General features: G+C 35.7%; 3 protein-coding genes across 4 annotated transcripts; 2 read left to right on the top strand and 1 right to left on the bottom strand.

The window, feature by feature from the left end:
- The first annotated feature begins 2,549 nt into the window (after positions 1-2,549).
- Positions 2,550-5,010, top strand: LOC111800917 (O-Glycosyl hydrolases family 17 protein). Its single transcript, XM_087124982.1, has 3 exons — positions 2,550-2,918; positions 3,690-4,210; positions 4,292-5,010. Exons 1-3 carry the CDS (start codon positions 2,575-2,577, stop codon positions 4,933-4,935), a joined length of 1,509 nt encoding a protein of 502 aa, XP_086981108.1. The 5' UTR covers positions 2,550-2,574; the 3' UTR covers positions 4,936-5,010.
- Positions 5,011-6,676: 1,666 nt separating this feature from the next.
- On the top strand, positions 6,677-12,746 carry LOC111785118 (E3 ubiquitin protein ligase RIE1). Of its 2 annotated transcripts, none has more exons than XM_023665582.2 (5): positions 6,677-7,360; positions 8,059-8,178; positions 11,532-11,664; positions 11,775-11,927; positions 12,390-12,746. In XM_023665582.2, exons 1-5 carry the CDS (start codon positions 6,879-6,881, stop codon positions 12,549-12,551), a joined length of 1,050 nt encoding a protein of 349 aa, XP_023521350.2. In that variant the 5' UTR covers positions 6,677-6,878; the 3' UTR covers positions 12,552-12,746. The 2 variants fall into 2 exon arrangements, with proteins under 2 accessions (XP_023521350.2, XP_023521351.2); XM_023665583.2 differs by having other exon boundaries at positions 11,778-11,927.
- A 288-nt stretch (positions 12,747-13,034) lies between these two features.
- On the bottom strand, positions 13,035-16,236 carry LOC111785117 (ankyrin repeat-containing protein At2g01680-like). The gene is made up of 3 exons (XM_023665581.2): positions 15,587-16,236; positions 14,297-14,706; positions 13,035-14,119 (listed from the first exon to the last, which is right to left on the bottom strand). The coding sequence occupies exons 1-3, from the start codon at positions 15,897-15,899 to the stop codon at positions 13,247-13,249; spliced, it is 1,596 nt and encodes a 531-aa protein (XP_023521349.1). The 5' UTR covers positions 15,900-16,236; the 3' UTR covers positions 13,035-13,246.
- Positions 16,237-18,711: the final 2,475 nt, after the last annotated feature.

Genomic DNA, 18,711 nt, shown 5'->3' on the forward strand with positions numbered 1-18,711 from the left:
TTTTATACAACAAACAAGGCCAACCAAGACAACAGTAAAGACACTTCCTTAACGATAGCTTAAAGCTACTCCTTAAAATTTAAATCTACCTAAGGAGTCCCAAAGTCATAACTTGAAATTTCAACTCTTGGAATTGGCTCACCTAGTTTGCATAAAATAATTTAAATTGGCTAAACAGTAGCTACACTAATCTTAAGTGCCTTTGAAAGTATAAAAAACGGCTTTCGAAGAGTTGAAAATAGTAGTAAAGAGTTCGAGCATATCAAACCAAAGTAGGATCAGCCAAGAAATCGAGTTGGAGCTGTTAGAAAATGTATTTTTCGACCGGCTTCAAACAACCAAACGAATCAATTGTTGTGACTCTATAAACCAAGGGATATTCCTTTTATATTGGAGTCCAACTCCTAACTTTCTCAACCTAATCGAGGCCGGAAAAACTATTTTTTCTTTTTTCAATTTATGATTGTTACATCATACATATCTAAAAGGAACTTTCATCCCCGAAAGTATCTTAAGCTTGGAATAACTCGGGTCCTCATCTATCTGAAGAGGTGAGTAATCTATAACGTTCATTGAGACTATCAAGTATTTGCAATGCATGGATACGTCCTAACATGAGGACACCTTTTACTGGGGACACCCTCAAAAATACCTTGCTGCGTATCTCAAACTCCAAGTTTCTACTTCTCATGTCCACGTAAATCTTCTATCTACTTTGTGTTGTGTGCATCTTATTTTGATCTTTTACATGGCCTAATTGGTGGGTTAGACTAACTCTAGTCCTAACAATTCAAGTTTGCCTACCTCATCTCAACACATAAGGGCCTTCATTTTTTCAATATAAAGTTTCGAACAATGTCACACCAATAGTCGTCCAATGCAATTTTCATAAGATGTAACTTGAAATCTGTTTACGAGACCTATGCATTACTACTATTAATACTAACATTACCTAGTCCCGCCTAAAATTTTTATTTATTTGAACTCAACCTAACACAAATAAATTTATAACTCAATCCAAATAAGCTTATAGTGAAATGGATTGATTTTTGAGATTATCAGGTTTTTTTTTTTATTTGAACACCCTTTTATCACTAAATGTTAACAACGACCCTAACTATTATTTATTTTTATGATTTAATTACTTATGATACATCATCCCATTTTAATGTTGAACTTAAAATTTATTTAGTTAAAATTTTAATAGTAGTTAATTAAATTCCTTTTAATAAATTGTTTAGTACAAAATTAATTTGGTTTATTCCTTAATTTTAAAATTATTAAATATGTCTTACATCTATTACTCAAAAACTTAAATTTATAATTTGAAAAAATAATAATAAATCATTTTCTATATAATTTTTTAAAACAAAAAGATTGAAGATTAAAAGTTAATACAGGGGAATATGAAAAATACATAGGGGTAATTTGGTCAATCGCGCAGTTGATTTGGGCGGGGAGTTTTCGAAACAGAAAATATTTTTTTTTTAAACTATCCAGTATTGTTTTATTACATTAGTTGTTTCGCAACACTTTTTAATTCATTTACTATTTTCATCTCAATTAATAAATTTTATTTAATGAATTTTTAATATTTTTGTAGTAGTAAAAAGTATTAGATGAACACGACTCTCCACAATCGTATGATATTATCCACTTTGAGTATAAGCTTTCATGACTTTGCTTTTGGCTTTCCTAAAAGACCTTATATCAATATCAATGAAGATACTATTCCTTGATTATAAACTCATGATCATTCCCTAAATTAGCCGATGGTATTTACTACTCGGATAACCATAGTAATTTGCTACTCGAATAACCATAGTAATTCTAGAGTTAATACGTGCAACAAACCCCGACTTTCGGAAGAGATGTATTTATTAGATAAAAGGTCGACGCGGGCTCTACCCCTTGCTTTGACACCACCCAAAGCAAAGTCATGAGATCTTATGTTCAAAGTAGACAATATCATACGAGAGTCGTGTTCATCTAACACTTTTTACTACTACAAAACTATTAAAAATTCATTAAATAAATTTTATTAATTGAGTTGAAAATAGTTAATAATTGGAGGAAACAACTCCATTTTAGTCTAAAAAGAGCTAATTTTAACATTTTTTAGAATTTAAAGGTATTATTAAAAAATTTGAAAGTGGAATTACGAGTATTATTAATAATTATTGGATATAAAATACAAGTTCAATATGATATAGATTTTTAAAATTTTTGTAAGCTCAACCCATAGAACCCAAGAACATAGAGATTTTTGGATGGAGGAGAGAAATATATATGAGCTGGGTAGAGAGGAGATTCCTTTCTTGAAAACCATTATTATTTTCTGTCCCCCGTCGTATAAAATGCCTCCAAACATTCAATCAAAACAAACATTTATTGGAAGAAGAATCATGGGTTGGCAATACGTGTAAATGTTTTCAAGGAACCCAATTCCTTTTCGAATCTCCATGCAATTCCTTGCCTTTCCTTGCCCAAAAGGCCTCGTCTTCTCTTAACTTTTAGAATTTTGGTCATTACATTTAAAATGCCATCTCCAAAGATGCAAACTCAACACACAAAATGGGACACCCATGCCTATTGTTTTTGCTAATTGTTTCTTGTTTGGGCCATGAAGGTCTTGTAAAGGGTGCTTTAGGGTTTGCGTGTAATTGGGGAACCCGCTCCAGCCATCCACTCCCACCAGATATTGTTGTCAAGTTGATTAAGGATAATGGGTTCAATAAAGTGAAGCTATTTGAAGCTGATCCTGGAGCCCTTCAAGCTTTGGGAAATTCTGGTCTTCAAGTTATGCTTGGAATCCCTAATGAATTTTTGGCACCGCTTTCAAGTACTGTCCGAGTTGCTGAGGAATGGGTCGCCAAAAACGTGTCTTACTTCGTTTCAAATTTTGGTACAGATATCAGGTAATGGCTTTAATTAGTACCTTGTGATATTATTTCGGTTAATGTTGATATTGTTAGAATGCCCCGTGATAAAGAAGATAATATTCCTTGAATATAAACCCTTAATCATTCTCTAAATTAGCCGATGTGCAACTTTCATCCAACACCTCTCCTCGAACAAAGTATGTCCCCTTAATCGAGGCTCGACTCTTTTTTTTTTTTTTTTTCTTTTGGAGTCTTTGAACAAAGTGCACCCTTTGTTCAATACTTTAGTCACTTTTTGACTATGCCTTCGAGGCTCACAACACTTTGTTCGACATTTGAGGATTCTAATGTCATGTTAGAAATCATCGATCTCCACAATGGTATCATATTGTCCACTTTGAACATAAGCTCTCTTGGCTTTGAGTTGGGCTTCCTCAACATGGAGATAGTATTCTATATAATGACTCTGATACCATGTTAGAAATCACGGATCTCTACAATGGTATCACATTGTCCACTATGAGCATAAGCTCTCAGGGCGGCTTTCTCAAAAGGCCTCATGGCTAAATTTTAGGGCATGACTACGATACTGTATTAGGAATCACGGATCTCTACAATTGTATCATATTGTCCACTTTAAGCATCATGACTTTGAGTTGGGCTTCCTCAAAAGGCCTCATGCCAATGGAAATAGTATTATTTGATTATAAGCGCATGATCATTCCTTAAATTAGTTCACGTGGGACTTTCATCCAACAAATATTAGGGTGTCAGGAACTAAATTTGCATATGGGTTCGATTGCGTAGGTATGTGGCAGTGGGTAATGAACCTTTCCTAAACGCCTACAACGGTTCATTTCTTCAAACCACGTTCCCAGCTATGCAAAACGTACAAGCCGCCCTAATAAAAGCCGGTTTGGGTCGACAAGTGAAAGTCACAGTCCCATTAAACGCCGACGTTTATGAGACCGAGAATGGGCTCCCTTCCGGCGGCAACTTCCGGCCGGACATCCGTGATCTTATGGTTAATATCATCAAGTTCCTCAGCAACAACGCCGCTCCTCTCACCATCAACATCTACCCCTTCCTTAGCCTCAACGCTGATCCACATTTCCCCAAAGAGTATGCCTTCTTCAACGGCAATGCCGCGCCCGTTATCGATGGCTCAATCTCTTACACCAATGTCCTCGATGCAAATTTTGACACTCTCGTCTCCGCTCTCGAGAAGAATGGCTTTTCCAACATGCCTATCATTATTGGCGAGGTCGGGTGGCCGACCGATGGAGATCCTAGCGCCAATAAAGCTAATGCTCAAAGATTCAATCAAGGTAGGTTAAATTACTAGTTCCGAGTATAAATTCTTTAGAATATTAGACGAAAGGTTGATATAACAACTAAAATGCTTGTAGGCCTAGTCGAACGCATCAATCGTCGGCAAGGCACACCAAAGAGGCCCGTGCCGGTAGACACATACATCTTTGCGATCATCGACGAGGACGCAAAGAGCATTCAACCGGGGAGTTTCGAGCGACATTGGGGAGTTTTCAATAACGATGGAACAATCAAGTACTCTTTGAACATGGGGAAGGGGAGGTCCTTGGTTCCAGCCAAAGGAGTTCGATACTTGCCAAAGCAGTGGTGCGTGATGTCACCGCAAGCTAGTCTGTCGGATCCCAATCTTCCAAATAGCGTTGCATATGCTTGCGACCATGCTGATTGCACAAGCCTTACCTACGGCTCCTCCTGCAGCCAACTTGATGCAAAAAGCAACGTTTCATATGCTTTCAATGCCTATTTTCAAACAATGAACCAGAGTTCTTCCGCATGCAAATTTTCGAACCTAGCAACGGTTACCACCGTCGATCCCTCTCCGCCTAATCAAGGCAACACCCGGGATGGCTGCCGATTTGCGATTATGATCGATACTTCCAAAAGACGTCGACTTGCAAGACCGCCCAGAACTTCCTCGGCTTCACCCAGAATAGCCCACATTAGCTGCTGCCATGGGATCACTCTACTTCTCGCCCTCTTCGTTTTGATTCTCAAATATTGATCTTTTATGCATCAACATTTGTTCTCAAGCCATTGGTTTTAATAAAGGACCAAAATTTATCCTTTTTTCGAATAATTGATAGATACGGCTCACCCCCTTTAATCCATATGATATGCATTGCGATTTTATTAGGTTATTATGCATGTGAACGGATAGAGGATCTCTAACCATCCTCGCCCCCGTAAACTTGTCTAAATTGACAAGGGACCAAGTAGTTGGCTAGCACGAGAGTTGCTCCTTCACAATTATGATTATTGTATTATATCGAGACTACCAGGAAGATCAATTCATCTCTAATAACAAATTGTCTAGATTGATAGGATCCGTATACATACAAAAGTTAGAACATGTCTTACTTGCATACAACATTGCATATTTGGATTATCTGAACTTCATGATTAAGCCAAACTTAGATGAGCTGAGGTATCTAAATCAATAGGATCACTCATGATTAAGATGAGTTTAGATGAGCTAATTATCTCAACCATAAATAAGTCTATGTGACGAATACAAACTCAAATGAGTTGAACTATATGAACAAGAAGTAAAATTGTCATGATTAAGATAAACTCAAACGAAATAAGTAAGTTTTCGGTACAATGATCTATAATCTATATAAAAAAAATTTAATCTATCCCCTATAAAAATGTTTTATAGAATTTTAATTATATTTATATCACGTTATTGTGAGCTATTGAAAATTTTAAAATATTTCTTAGGAATTAAGTAAATTAGTTGAGTAACAATTTGTGATTGCACATAAAATGTTTCTCGGCCATCGTGCTCACTCATCATAAACAATTTTTTGTTTAATTTTGAATTTTACAAATAATATATTGAGATTTTAAAACATAATTTATAACACATAGTACTAAAATAGTAATTTCTACCAAACTTCTCCTCGTGAGTATAAATGGATTGATTCACGTGAGATCTAATGTAGATCCAACTTTCTATTCACTCGTGGGATTCAAGCGGTCCGAGGGGACCACCTCGGCTCCTCTCTTCTCGAGAATCCATACATCCCTTATTAGTATATAGACAGTTATCTCTCGAGCACAAGTTTAAGTTCGCCCCAGTGGAAGGCCCGCACGACGAACTATTAGTTCAGTGGTAGAGCGCACCCCTAATAATTGCGTCTACAGGTATTTTAAATTTCATCCTATAAAAACCTCGATTTTGGTAAAGTTTCTCAATTATTAGACCTATGTTAACTTCTAATTTCTAATTAGCCGTACAAAAGTTTATAAGTTTAAACTTGTTGAACCAATGTCAATGTCGGATTTATATTTTAATTTTAATTGTAGAACTTGAGTTAATTAAAGGCGTATTTTGCTAGTAAATATGAAATTGGTAATAAATAATAGATAACTTATGTATTAATTATTTAGTTAATGTAATAAAAACTATATTCTAACTTTTATTATGAAATTAGAGAGTAATATTTTATTAATTAAATAAAATATATGAACACATTTGCAATTTTTTTTTGAATAATTAATATTTGGTTGTTCATGAAAATATTTTGGATTATTCACCAAAATGCAGTAATTATATACAAATATATGTAACATAAAATTAACCTCGTTTTATTTTAATCTCTATATTTTTCAATTTTATAATTTTAATTATTTACTTTCCATGATTTTTAAAACTAAATTTTACAACCATTAATGTTTGCTTTATAAAAATTTATGGTGAAGTTGAAAGAATTTATTTTTTAATAAATATTTTTGATGTGAAGTCATCTGAAAATTACCTTCGAGCATGGACGACATCTGCCCATGGATGATGAAATTTCCATCACTTCCATCATCGACGGACCAGCACCAGGAGCTTCTCCTTCTCAATCCATGACGCTAATTTAATCAACCAAATCCCTAACCCCGACGACTTTTCCCTTCTCGCCGGCGACCATCTCTTCCCCATCCTTTCCTCCTTCCATGGCGGCCTCCGCTCAACAGACTCCTTTCTTACGCTCCCGTCAGCCCTCCAACACTGACGGCTCTACTTCCCCCATCGGCCCCCTCGCCGTTCTCTTGGGCCGTGCCACTGGCCGCCGTGGAACTTCTATGGTAGTACGAGAGACGGCGGCACGTGAACTTGAAGAGCGCCGCATCGATTGGGGCTACTCCAAGCCGGTTGTGGCGGTTGACATTGCGTGGAATTTGGCTTTCGTTTTCGTTTCGTTGGGTGTGCTTATTCACTCGGTCGATGAAAAACCCAATACGCCAATTCGGCTTTGGATTTTAGTTTATGTGGCTCAGTGTTTGGTGCACTCTGTGCTTGTGTGGTTAGAGTTTAGAAGGAGGAATGCGAGGAGGGCTATGGATATGGAGACGCCGCAACACCCGCAACCTGATATTGACGGATATTTTTCTAATGAAAGCAATGACGAAGATGGTAGCCCGAGGAATCTGTCCGGGTGAGTAAAATTTCAGTCCTCTCTGCTAAGATCAAGTTGTGATGGTCTTGAGTCCGAACTTTGGTTCTATTTGCTGAAATTCGATATGGGTTTGACCTCTATTTGATAGAATTTTTTCATTTGCTTATCAAAATGGCTTTTCTGACTTTAATTTTGTGTTCATTGTATGGATGACCAGGCAATTTTGTGTTCATCTCTGGCTTCTTAAATGTTTAACCCTGCATTCTTTTTGGAATCATAAATATTTGCCGCTTCTGCGTGCTTTTCTATTAATATGAACAGAACAGTTAAATTCAAGGATAAAGTACAGTGATTTATGAATTCAGAAAAGATAGTGCAGGGGTTATATATAGATAGGATAAGAGACTGGAGAAATTTTCATTAGATCGAGCAAAGGAAGAAGGGTAACGAGAAATCAACCAAATCCCTTTTTCATTAGATTAAGAAAAATCCATTACATACTTTTATTAGTTCACAAATATAGCATTAATTATCTTCTTCCCTTCCCATAACTAAAAATTGAATTAGACCCTTTCTGCAATTTTCTGTTTTACTTTCACCTTCAATTCTTTCCAACACCTATTTATGGTCCCATCTTCAATTGAATTTGTTATCGTATCTTGCTTCAGTTATAAATTACTGATTTGATGATTTTTAAGTTGGTAGCATGTCATTGACTTGGTGGTATGGATGTGCAGTGTTGCCAGAAGATGTGAGACAGTGAACACCTTGGTATCGTTACTTTGGTGGTTGCTTGGCTTTTATTGGGTCATGGCTGGTGGTAACCTCCTCCTGCAGAATGCTCCATCTTTATACTGGTATGATTTTGAACCGTCGTGGTGCTGGCTGCATATCCTTCTTATGTTTTTATTATAAAGGAAAAATGTATTTTTTTTTTCTTTTGATTGCTTGTAATGTGTTTCACATTGAAGGAAATCTGTCAACATTTTCCTGTTCTTCCCCCTCCATCATTGAAGCTCTGATTATTCTAGTCATTTCATGAATCATTTTCTAGATGGCATTTGATGTTCAGTTTCCTTCATTCTCAAATGTCGTAAATTCCTTCAAAATTAACCTGGGGGTGGTAAGCAGGTTGATTTTTGGCCCATAAGGACTGATGAAATTTATTCAAGTCAACCTTCTCAGACTAATTTTCAGCTTTTCACTTTAGCAATTCAAAATGCCTAATAAGTATTGTTCAGGTCGACATTACTGACTCATTTTCAGATAGTGTCGATGGCTTTTTAAGTTTCAGCTTGCACCCTTTAACTAACTAGCTTTTATGTGATTTTTACAATTTTGAAGTGGTCAATGAATTCCACTCTTCCTTTGGGGGGATAGCACTTCTTATCCCGTAGTCTTGACTATTGTTTTCATTTGGTTATGTTATAAAATGTAATAATAGTTCCCCTAATTGTTAATTATACTTTTAGTTAGTCCCTCCCTCAAAAGCTCTTTTAATTAAGAGCCATCAATCTAATAAATAAGCTAATAAAATTTCTGACATGGAATCAGTAATGAGCAAACATGTCCTTCCTTCTTCCGTTGCTGAAAATCAAATGGCTTTGGCGGCAAATAGACCAATTCTGTATGCTTATCTGATTGCAAATGAAGTAATTGATGTTTGGAATTTATCTCATAAGGAAGGTGTTGTCCTTAAACTAGATTTGGAGAAAGCTTTTGATAAAGTAGATTGGGATTTTCTGGATGTGATTTTACTGGCAAAAGGTTTTGGGCACAGATGGAGGAAACGGTTGTATCTCTATTGTCAGGTTTTTTATTATTATTAATGGGCTACTTAAAGGTAAAATCATTCTGACATGGGGTATTAGACAATAGGATCCTCTTTCTCCTTTCTTTTCATTTTGGTTTCTGATTGTCTCGGTCACATGTCATCACATGATGCTGGTTCGGGAAGAATTTTGACTTATTCGGTTGGTAAATCTCTTGTTCGATTAACAACTTTAAGATGATGATACTCTATAATTCTTGGTTTTTGTTTCGAAAATGTAAAATTTTGAGGGTTCATCGAAATGATTGAATTGGATTGGTTGACGACAATGTTTGGATGTAGACATGGGTCTTCTCCTTCTACTTATCTTGGTGTTCCGTTGGGTGGTAATGCGAAGACTTTCCTTTTTTGGCAGCCTGTATTTGAAAAAATTCATCATAAATTACATAGTTGGAAATACGCCTTCATTTCGAAAGGTGGTCTCCATACCCTTATTCATGCCACTCTTTCTAATGTGCCTACTTATTACCCTTCTTTATTCAAATTACCATCTAAGGTTGCTAAAACTCTGGACAAGCTGCTTAGAGGCTTTTTTTGGGAAGGTTCTAGAGGTGATGGTGGAATGCATAACATTAATTAGGAGAAGAGACTGCTCCCTCAACTTTCAAGGCAGTTAGGTATTGGTCATTTTTCAGGTTCAAAATTTGTCTCCATTATGGAAATGGATTTGGAGGTTTCTGGATGAAAAAGATTCACTTTGTCACTATATCATTGTTGGTAAATTCTATCAATCAAAGGATATTGGTTTGTGACCTAAGGCTGTTATGAGGGATTGTTTTAAATAACCGTGGTGTGCTATTTCTTCTACTGTTGACCTTATTGGCAATCGCGTCCAGAGATGTATTGGAAATGGTATTCACACTGCTTTTTGGCATGATTCTTGGCTAATTTGTTGGAAGATTGCTACGGCTTTTCCTAAACTTTTTTGGTTAACAAATAGGCCTCATGCTACAGTAGCTCAATTATGGAATAGTTCAAATGCCGCTTGGGATTTGGGGCTTCAACGCAATCCTACTGATTCGGAGGTTATTGAATTGGCTTATCTCTCCAATCGTCTATTGGTCATTACCTTACAACCTGTTAATGATTCTTGGGTTTGGCCACTTACCTCTTCAAAAATTGTCACTGTAAAGTCTATCATGAGTAATCTAGTGCATGACATTAGCCCTAAATCGAACCACCTTTACTCGGTGGTTTGGATAGATGTTTATCCTAAGAAAATTAAAATTTTCCTATGGGAGCTTAGTCATGGTACTATCAATAAAGCTGATCGTTTACAAAGGAGGATGCTTCATTTTGTCTTATCACAACATCCTATTATGTTATGTGTTGTTCCAGTTCAGAATTTTCTTGTCATCCATTCGTTCATTGCCTTTTTTCTTCACCATTTTGTGCAACTTTGCTTGATGCTTTTGGATGGTCCATGGGCTTACCAAACACCATTCAGAGCTCTTGGATTTGGTTTTCGTGGGACATCCTTTTCATGTTGTCAAAAAGATTTTTTGGCTTGCTATTAATCGAGTTTTCTTTTGGTATATAATGGTGTGAAAGAAATGGGAGAATCTTTAGGTTCTCTTTCTCATCTTTTGGTAGTTTCTTGGATTTGATTCGTTTTCATTCTTTGTATTTTTGCAAGAATAAACACCCTTTTAGTGACTATAGGATTTCAACTTCAATTTCCCATTGGAGAACGTTTTTGTAATCATCTATTGATGTTTGGAGTTTTTATAAGCTTCCTTTATTTCATTTAACATTGAAATTGTTTCTTTCTAAAAAAAAACCCTGTAATGAGCATAAAGGAAGTTCCGGGTTTTTTTTTTTTTTTTTCTTCCCCTGTTTTAAAATGAAGGAACTACCCCAGTCATGAATCTGGTGATTCAAGCTTGGAGTGTTTGATGGTAACCTCTGGATAAAACTTAATGATGTAGGGCAGCTACTTGTTGGAATAATCATGGGAAAACCCTGTGTTTTTTATGTTGGATTGCTATGTTCCTTCATTTTGTTCTGTTTTTCAGATTAGGCTTTGGTAGCCGTTACTCTTGATTTGTTTCAAGCTTGTTATTAGGCTCTTACAAGTAATTATTAGCTTTAGTCCAACTAGCCGTCGACTGGTTGTTAGAGCTAGTATGTAAGTTTTAAACCGAATCTTTTAATAGAACTTCTTTTCATCGGGGTAGATGTAGATGATGAGCATAATACAAGGATTTGGAACCTTCATATCCTGGTTCTTTATAAAAAACAGAAGGGATCCAATCAAATTTGAAGTGCTTTTATTAGTATTATTTGGTTGGGAGGGGGCATGCAGATTTTTGTATATAATTTATCTGTTCCAAATTCAAATTAAAGACTTTCATGGTTTCTAATTCTGAGTTCTTGCAGGCTGGCTGTCGTATTTCTGGCATTTGATGTGTTCTTTGCCATCTTTTGTGTTGTTTTGGCATGTTTGATTGGAATAGCTCTCTGTTGCTGCTTGCCTTGCATTATAGCTATTCTTTATGCTGTTGCAGGCCAGGTAAGAGGAAATCCCGGTTTTCATGGTTGCTAAAGAGATGTTAGGCAGAATGAAGGCACATGAAACCTGCTAACTTCTTTCTTTCCTTTTTCCCTTCACATGAATCTCAGCAGGAAGGTGCAACTGAGGCAGATTTAAGTACTCTTTCTAAGTATAGATATCAAGTATCAAACAATCCTTCTCCCGGGGACGGGTTGATGGTTCCAATAGAAACAAGCAGCCGATACTTGACGACTGAACATGTTCTATTACGAGAGGATGCGGTAAAGTTAATTGTTTTATCGTTCTTTATAAGTTTGTGTTCCTGTTAGTCACACTTCTTCAGTATCATACATCTAATGTGTACATATAGAGATAGAACTAAATAGATAATGTGTGTACGGTAGGTAGAAGGAAATCTAAAGGTCACTACAGTTTGGGAACAGAGTAGGGACTGAATTTATAATTTAACGCAAGAAAGTGTGAGATCCCACATTAGTTGGAAAGGGGAACGAAGCATTCCTCGTAAGGGTATGGAAACCTCTCCCTAGTAAACACGTTGTAAAAAACTTTGAGGGGAAGCCTAGAAGGAAAAGTCCAAAGAAGAAATATCTGTAAGCGGCGGGCTTGGGTTGTTACTAGGAAGTATTCAATTAGATAACCATCATGATCTTTCTCTTCTTTCTTGAACCAATTTCATCTAAAAACTCAATGTTTATGCATAATCTTTGTGCTCTTCCTTTCAGGAGTGTTGTATATGTCTTAGTTCATACGAGGACGGAGTCGAGCTTCATGCTCTTCCCTGTAATCACCATTTTCATTACGCGTGTAGCACAAAATGGCTGAAGATGAATGCAACCTGCCCTCTGTGCAAGTACAACATATTAAAAAACTGTGAACCCGTGTAACGCTGTAGATGAAACGATGCAACGAGTTCCTGGTATGTTTGCCATCCTTGTATCTACATATAGATCAGTTCATCCTGGTTGATCTCTGTTGTATGTAATCAGTCAACTAATGTGATCTGTAGCAACAATTATGAATATCTTTTTAGTCAATGTGTTCAGATTATGAGTTTAAAATTTATGATTCAACTTCTATCATTCTCTTCCCATTTATTATTGGCTGAATATATGATCAAGCCTCACATCTGGGTACCCTTTTCAATTGATTCCCTATTATGCATTGAGCTTCATAGACTTTGAATATTAGAATCAGACACCTTGAATTATAAAAGGTAGTTCACACGTTGAAATTTCAGGTCTTTATGCATTTTAATTCGTAATAATTTACATGTTATTAAAAAAAAGAAGGTTAAGAGTTTCTGATGTTTTTGAAATATTTCAGTGAATTGATGTTTTAGTAGAGGATTTAAAAGAAAGCGAAGAAAATTCAAAGGTAAGGATGAAAATACACTGAACCAAGTGCTCCAACTCCTGCGCTTTCCTAATAAATACAGAATATACAATCAAATTTACTCTTCTATCACAAAACGAGTCCTATCGAGCACGAGGACGTAGCCCTCCTGATCTACATTATCATATATTTATATAACTATGTCCAGGAAAACCGTCCTTCCAGGCTCGAAACTGCTGAAAGGGTTCTACAAGGCATATATCTTCTCGAGGTCAGAGTTATAGTCATCGTCATCAGATATGTTAACCGAGTGAGGCCACGAGAATGACTTGCCTCCACTTGCCCGTCTGATTCGTCTTTGAGAGTCACTGCAAAAGATTCCAAAATGTTGTCGAAAAACCAGGTAGCACATGCTTGCAAGAGTTGCAACAAGAATTGGAACTCCGACAAGAGTGATGGCGAGAGCCATCCATGTTTCATGCCCTACGACAACATAAGCAATCGATATGAAAGCCCCAGAGGTGCAAGCACAAGCAGCCCACATTAGCTTGTTTACAACTGATACAACCTGCTTTTGAGCCGTTGTGTCCCATGCTACCAATGTAATTTGAACCACAACAACAGCTAAAGATATGAACAGAGATATAGTGTTCAGAAGGCAAAATACTTGGAATCCCATATTATCGGCTATATTCGCCTTCCCGACGTCTTTTCCTTTCTGTATATACTGACCCGGCAAGTTGAAGATGGCCAGGAATGCAATGGATGCAAAAAGAACAGCCACAACTGTGATGGAATTTGTGGTATTCTGAACAGCCTCTCTGTGGAGCTTCTTAAGTTCTTTGACAATGCCAGAAACTCTCCGACGTGTCTTTTCGTTTTGGATAAGTTGCGAGTGAACCTCGTGCTTTATGTCACTGACTGTCCGTTTGAGCTCCATTGCTTCATCAACTTGGCCAACATGCCTAGCATATTTGGCACCAGCTTCAGCCAATGCTTCTTTAATCTCCAGTGAAAACTCACTGTATTGCAGTTTGTCAGCCAAGTCCATAGCGGTTTCGTGTTGACTATTGATCGCATTAACATCGAGCGATGTAAAGCTCAGCAAAAGGCTTACAATCTGAAAAACAACAAACGAAGGCAGGCATGAATCAGCAACAAAACAACTCATGGTTTCAGCAGTAAATTGAATCACACAAGGGATTCACAATAAATAGATAAATTAACTGTGTTGTGAAGGCTCTATGTAAGCTACTTCTAATATATCAATCTAATTTCAGAGCTACTTATGTTATACCTCTGACCGACACTTTCTAGTTGCTATATGCAAGGCAGTATTTCCCATCCTGTCTCGTTCGTTCAATATAGACGCATCGCCGTGCAATAGCTCCTCGACTGCTGCAGTGCTCTGACCTTTCACAGCCATGTGAAGTGCAGTCTGGGACTTCTTATCCTTAATTGCAACTATTCCAGGATCACGATCAATAAGCGTTTTAACAATTCGAAGGAGACCGTACCTAGCTACATTATGCAGAGCTGTCTTTCCATTCTTTCTTACGATTCTCACTGTACCGACATCGGCATCTAAGATAGCATTAACTACTTCCAAATGGTCCTGTACAGCAGCTGAATAGAGAGGGCTTGTATTTGAGGAGTCACATGACCGGCAAAGCTCTGGCCAAATGCCCAAAAGCTCTTTTACAATACCTGAAACAAGTGAACGTTTAACTCCCCAGATATTTAAAGCAAGATATATCAGTAGGAGGTAAACCTTTTCAACTTTTGATGGACAATTAATCGACAAAATGAGCCTACATGACTATCTCTAATAATCAACAAAAGAGGAAGAAAATAGCCCAAATCCTTAACCTTTCAGATCATCCTGAATTCTATGACAATGAACACTCAGAACTAACGCAAGATCATCAAAGATCAATAAGCTAAACGAATGAAAAAATTGCAGTAAGGTGAAATTTAGACTTCTTTTTCTCAGATAATTGAATAAAACCCAAATGAGAAGCAAAACTCATAATGGTCTAAAAAGGGAAGGGAGAAATTATGGTAACTTTGGTTCTGCAGAACTTTTTCAGAAAAATAGAAGCACCAACCAAAAAGGAACTAAAAAATTGATCCCTGAAATTCCTTTTTAGGCATGTTCTTGTGTTCTTGTGTTCTTGTGTTCTTGTGTTTTGTACCATGTCAGTTGTCTGAGGCTCTAAATATACTTAGACTGCTTCAGAGACCATATTAGGATTTAGCTCTCTAAAGAAATTGTATTCATATTTCACTAAAAAAGCAAGTAAAGCAGAAGTACATGGTTTCTCAATCTGGTGAATGGTTCGAACTTCGAAGCTCTTCAACCATGTATGACTTTTAGCACTTCAAACTAAAATTAGAAAAAGCTTTCCCAGAGCAGTCATCAGTCAATGATTGGCAACAGTGATAGCAAATTACTATCTGAATTCATCAAGTCAAGATCCACAGAAAGACGAAAAATCAACCAATTTCTCAAAACCCAATTGGAAACAAAACAGTAAGAAGAGAGAAATTAAGTCAAAGTGAAACAAAAATTTGATAGCAAAAATACCTAGATGGCCACGCTTAGCAGCAACATGAAAAGGGTGCAAATCAGATTTGGACCTAATCTTCAGGATCTGGACAGTCGAAAATTGAAGCAAATAGCTAAAAACCTCCTCAAGATTATTCTCAGCCGCCATGTACAGAGCCGTCTCCCCAGCATCGTTCTGCATCGCCATCAGATCGGTGATCCAAGAACCCTCGGCCTGTTCATCTCCGGCAAGCTTATCCAAAACCCGTTTGATGGCCTCGAGGTCCCCAGATCGAACGACGGAGAAGAACGATTGATGGGTGATGAATCGCAGAGCCTTGGATTCCATCATCCAACCCTTAATCTTCAGAACCCACCAAGAACTCGAAAACTAAAATTGGGGTAGAGAGTTTTTAACTTCGCTTCCCCTTTTTCCCCCTAGCGATTCGATTGGGAGAGAAGAATTTAATGGAGCTATGATCAGTACAGCAACCCATTATGCACACAGTAAAGAAGTGGTAAATTGTGGAGGGGGAGACTGTTTTGTTTGTTTGCTGCCGCGAATTTCGTCCTCATCGCCAATGAACAGTTACGAGATCATTACAATGGATTGAGCTGAGAGACAGCGAGAATCTGTCGGCTCTCGGTTCAAATTATTCTTCGTTCTCTTCCCCTGCGCCGCATTATCATCTGTTTTACTTCATCTTGAAGAAAGGATTTTATATAGATTTTAAATATGAAAACAAAAAATTAGAATTTAATATTTATAAAGATTTCTACTAACCTATGAATATACTCGCAAATAAACATTAAAAACATCATGTTTGGAAAAAAAAACGTCCTTAAAATACCATATCGAAACCACTATCATATGCACGTGTTATGGTCTCTACTTGAGATGTCGTCGTGAGCTGTACAAAGGTGTCTTACCTTTACCTGAAATAAATGTAGCATACGACTTGAGTATTTTAAAAGATATTCAGTGGGTGACCTTAGTATTGAGATTAGGGAATGCAAACAAATGCAACTCATGATCTAAGGACGTATCGTTAAAACCATCATAGGGTTGGCTTCCATTCCGGACAAATTAGATTTGTAGTACTTCCTTACCCACGATCCACACGCATGAGCGTGGATCCCCAGGCAATTCGCACCCCCCATGGACCCATCGTAGTCGAGCTAACTGTTTGTAGCAATGTTTTGAGATTAGCATACCCCTGAGTATAATACGAGCCATGATCATCATCATCATCATAGTGTAGGTATCCGTACTCATCATCCAAAATGAGGAAGTAACATGATGTATATGTTTAAATCATTTTTAAATCATTTTTATGACACAATTGGCTCATCCATCCACATATTACTATAAGTAACAACATGTTTACGTTGACCTTCATAAATTCATCATCATTAACATTAACTAGGATTGTGTCTTGAAAAAATCATCGTCTTAATGCATCGTGACATTTAATACATGCACATTATCTTAATATAGAATACTGTCATATTAAATCATCTCATTTGTTACATTGTCATGTTATCATGCATCATCATCATATAATGTTATCATGTAACATCATCGTATAACATCAGCATATAATCTAGTCACATCATCATATATCATAATCTCATCATTGTATAATACAGTCACATCATCATATAATGTAAATCATAAATGACACATGCAAGGGCTAATGGACACGTATCATCATACATAAAACAAGTCTTCCAATCGAGTCGATGGTAAGACCACTTACTTGGTTGGCCTTAGCCGGCGTTCTCTTTAAACTCAAGTACATTTGAATTCAGTCCCTTAAAGTTGGCTAATGGATCAGTACCAACAATTATTCAGTCGAATCCGGATTCACAGATCTCGTCTTCCTTACCTAACAGCCTCGCGAAATTTCTTCAACATTCTCTCTCTTTCCGAATCATTTTTTGACGATACTTTTCGTCGTCCTTCGCCCTCCGTAGCCTTTCGTTCATCATTTTGTTCACTCCCACGACATAATACACTTTTGTATGTACCTGTAGTATTTAGTCACACATTAGTTTATCCATTTAAATTGTTACGGAGTTTAAATATTAAATTATTAATATATTTTTTTTATTTTTGAATTTGTTAAAAGTTTCATAAATTTTAGATTTAAAGAATATCTATAATAACTAAAACAAACATATATATATATTTCTTATTAATATTTAACTTCAATTCTTTTATATGAGAATTATATAAATTTATAATTTAAATTTTAAAAAATTATGTTTTATTTACTTCAAATAATTTGATTAAAAATATAAAAAAAAATAATTATTTCAATAAAAATCTAATTTTAGTTTAAATAATAAAAATAAGAAAAAATTTGAAGTAACAAATTAAAATTAAAAGGGAAAAAAAAAACACAAGATTTATATTAGAAGCAACAAATTAAATTTAAACAAAAAATGATTAGATGAGGTAAATTGTAAAGAATTATATTTATATATAAAAATAACTTTTTAGATAAGATACAAAAAGATAAAAAAATATTTTTTAAAATGTGTCATTTTACGCCCAGTTTTACAAAACCAAATGTAAATTACTCTTTAACCCATTTTATAAATCATAATTATTTTTTAATATGGCGGCTAAACTTTAAACTTTTAGTTCCGATCATATTTATATCTAATAAATTTGTTAGTTTTAAATTTTAGTGATTCAATATAATTTTTATAATCCACAAATTTTAATTTTATAATTCTATTATATAATTTTTTAAAATTTTATATTTAATAAAATGATTAGTCTTAAATTTTTTTTGAATATGTCACAAATCTATACGCGTTTTTTGAAAATGGAAAATTAATGTTTGAAATCTAAATTCTAAAACTTTGAGCACTAATTAATTAAATAAATAATAGTTTAAGAAGAAAAGGTTGAATTATTTTGTGAAGTAACATGATAGAATAGCAATTAGCATTATTTGTATGTGATGTGTGTTATGCATGTGATGATTTGATGAATCCTTTCTGGGATAGATACCATTTATTTTATTTTTTATTTCAATAATTATAAAATAAAATAATTTATTTCATTTATTATTATAATAAAGATCTGAATAGTAAGTATTGTTTTCTAAGATCAAAATAGCTACAAATCATTTATCAAATTACTATATATA

The sequence above is a fragment of the Cucurbita pepo genome, chromosome 1 (genome assembly GCF_057944985.1).
Source record: "Cucurbita pepo subsp. pepo isolate OVF chromosome 1, ASM5794498v1, whole genome shotgun sequence".
NCBI lineage: Eukaryota > Viridiplantae > Streptophyta > Magnoliopsida > Cucurbitales > Cucurbitaceae > Cucurbita > Cucurbita pepo.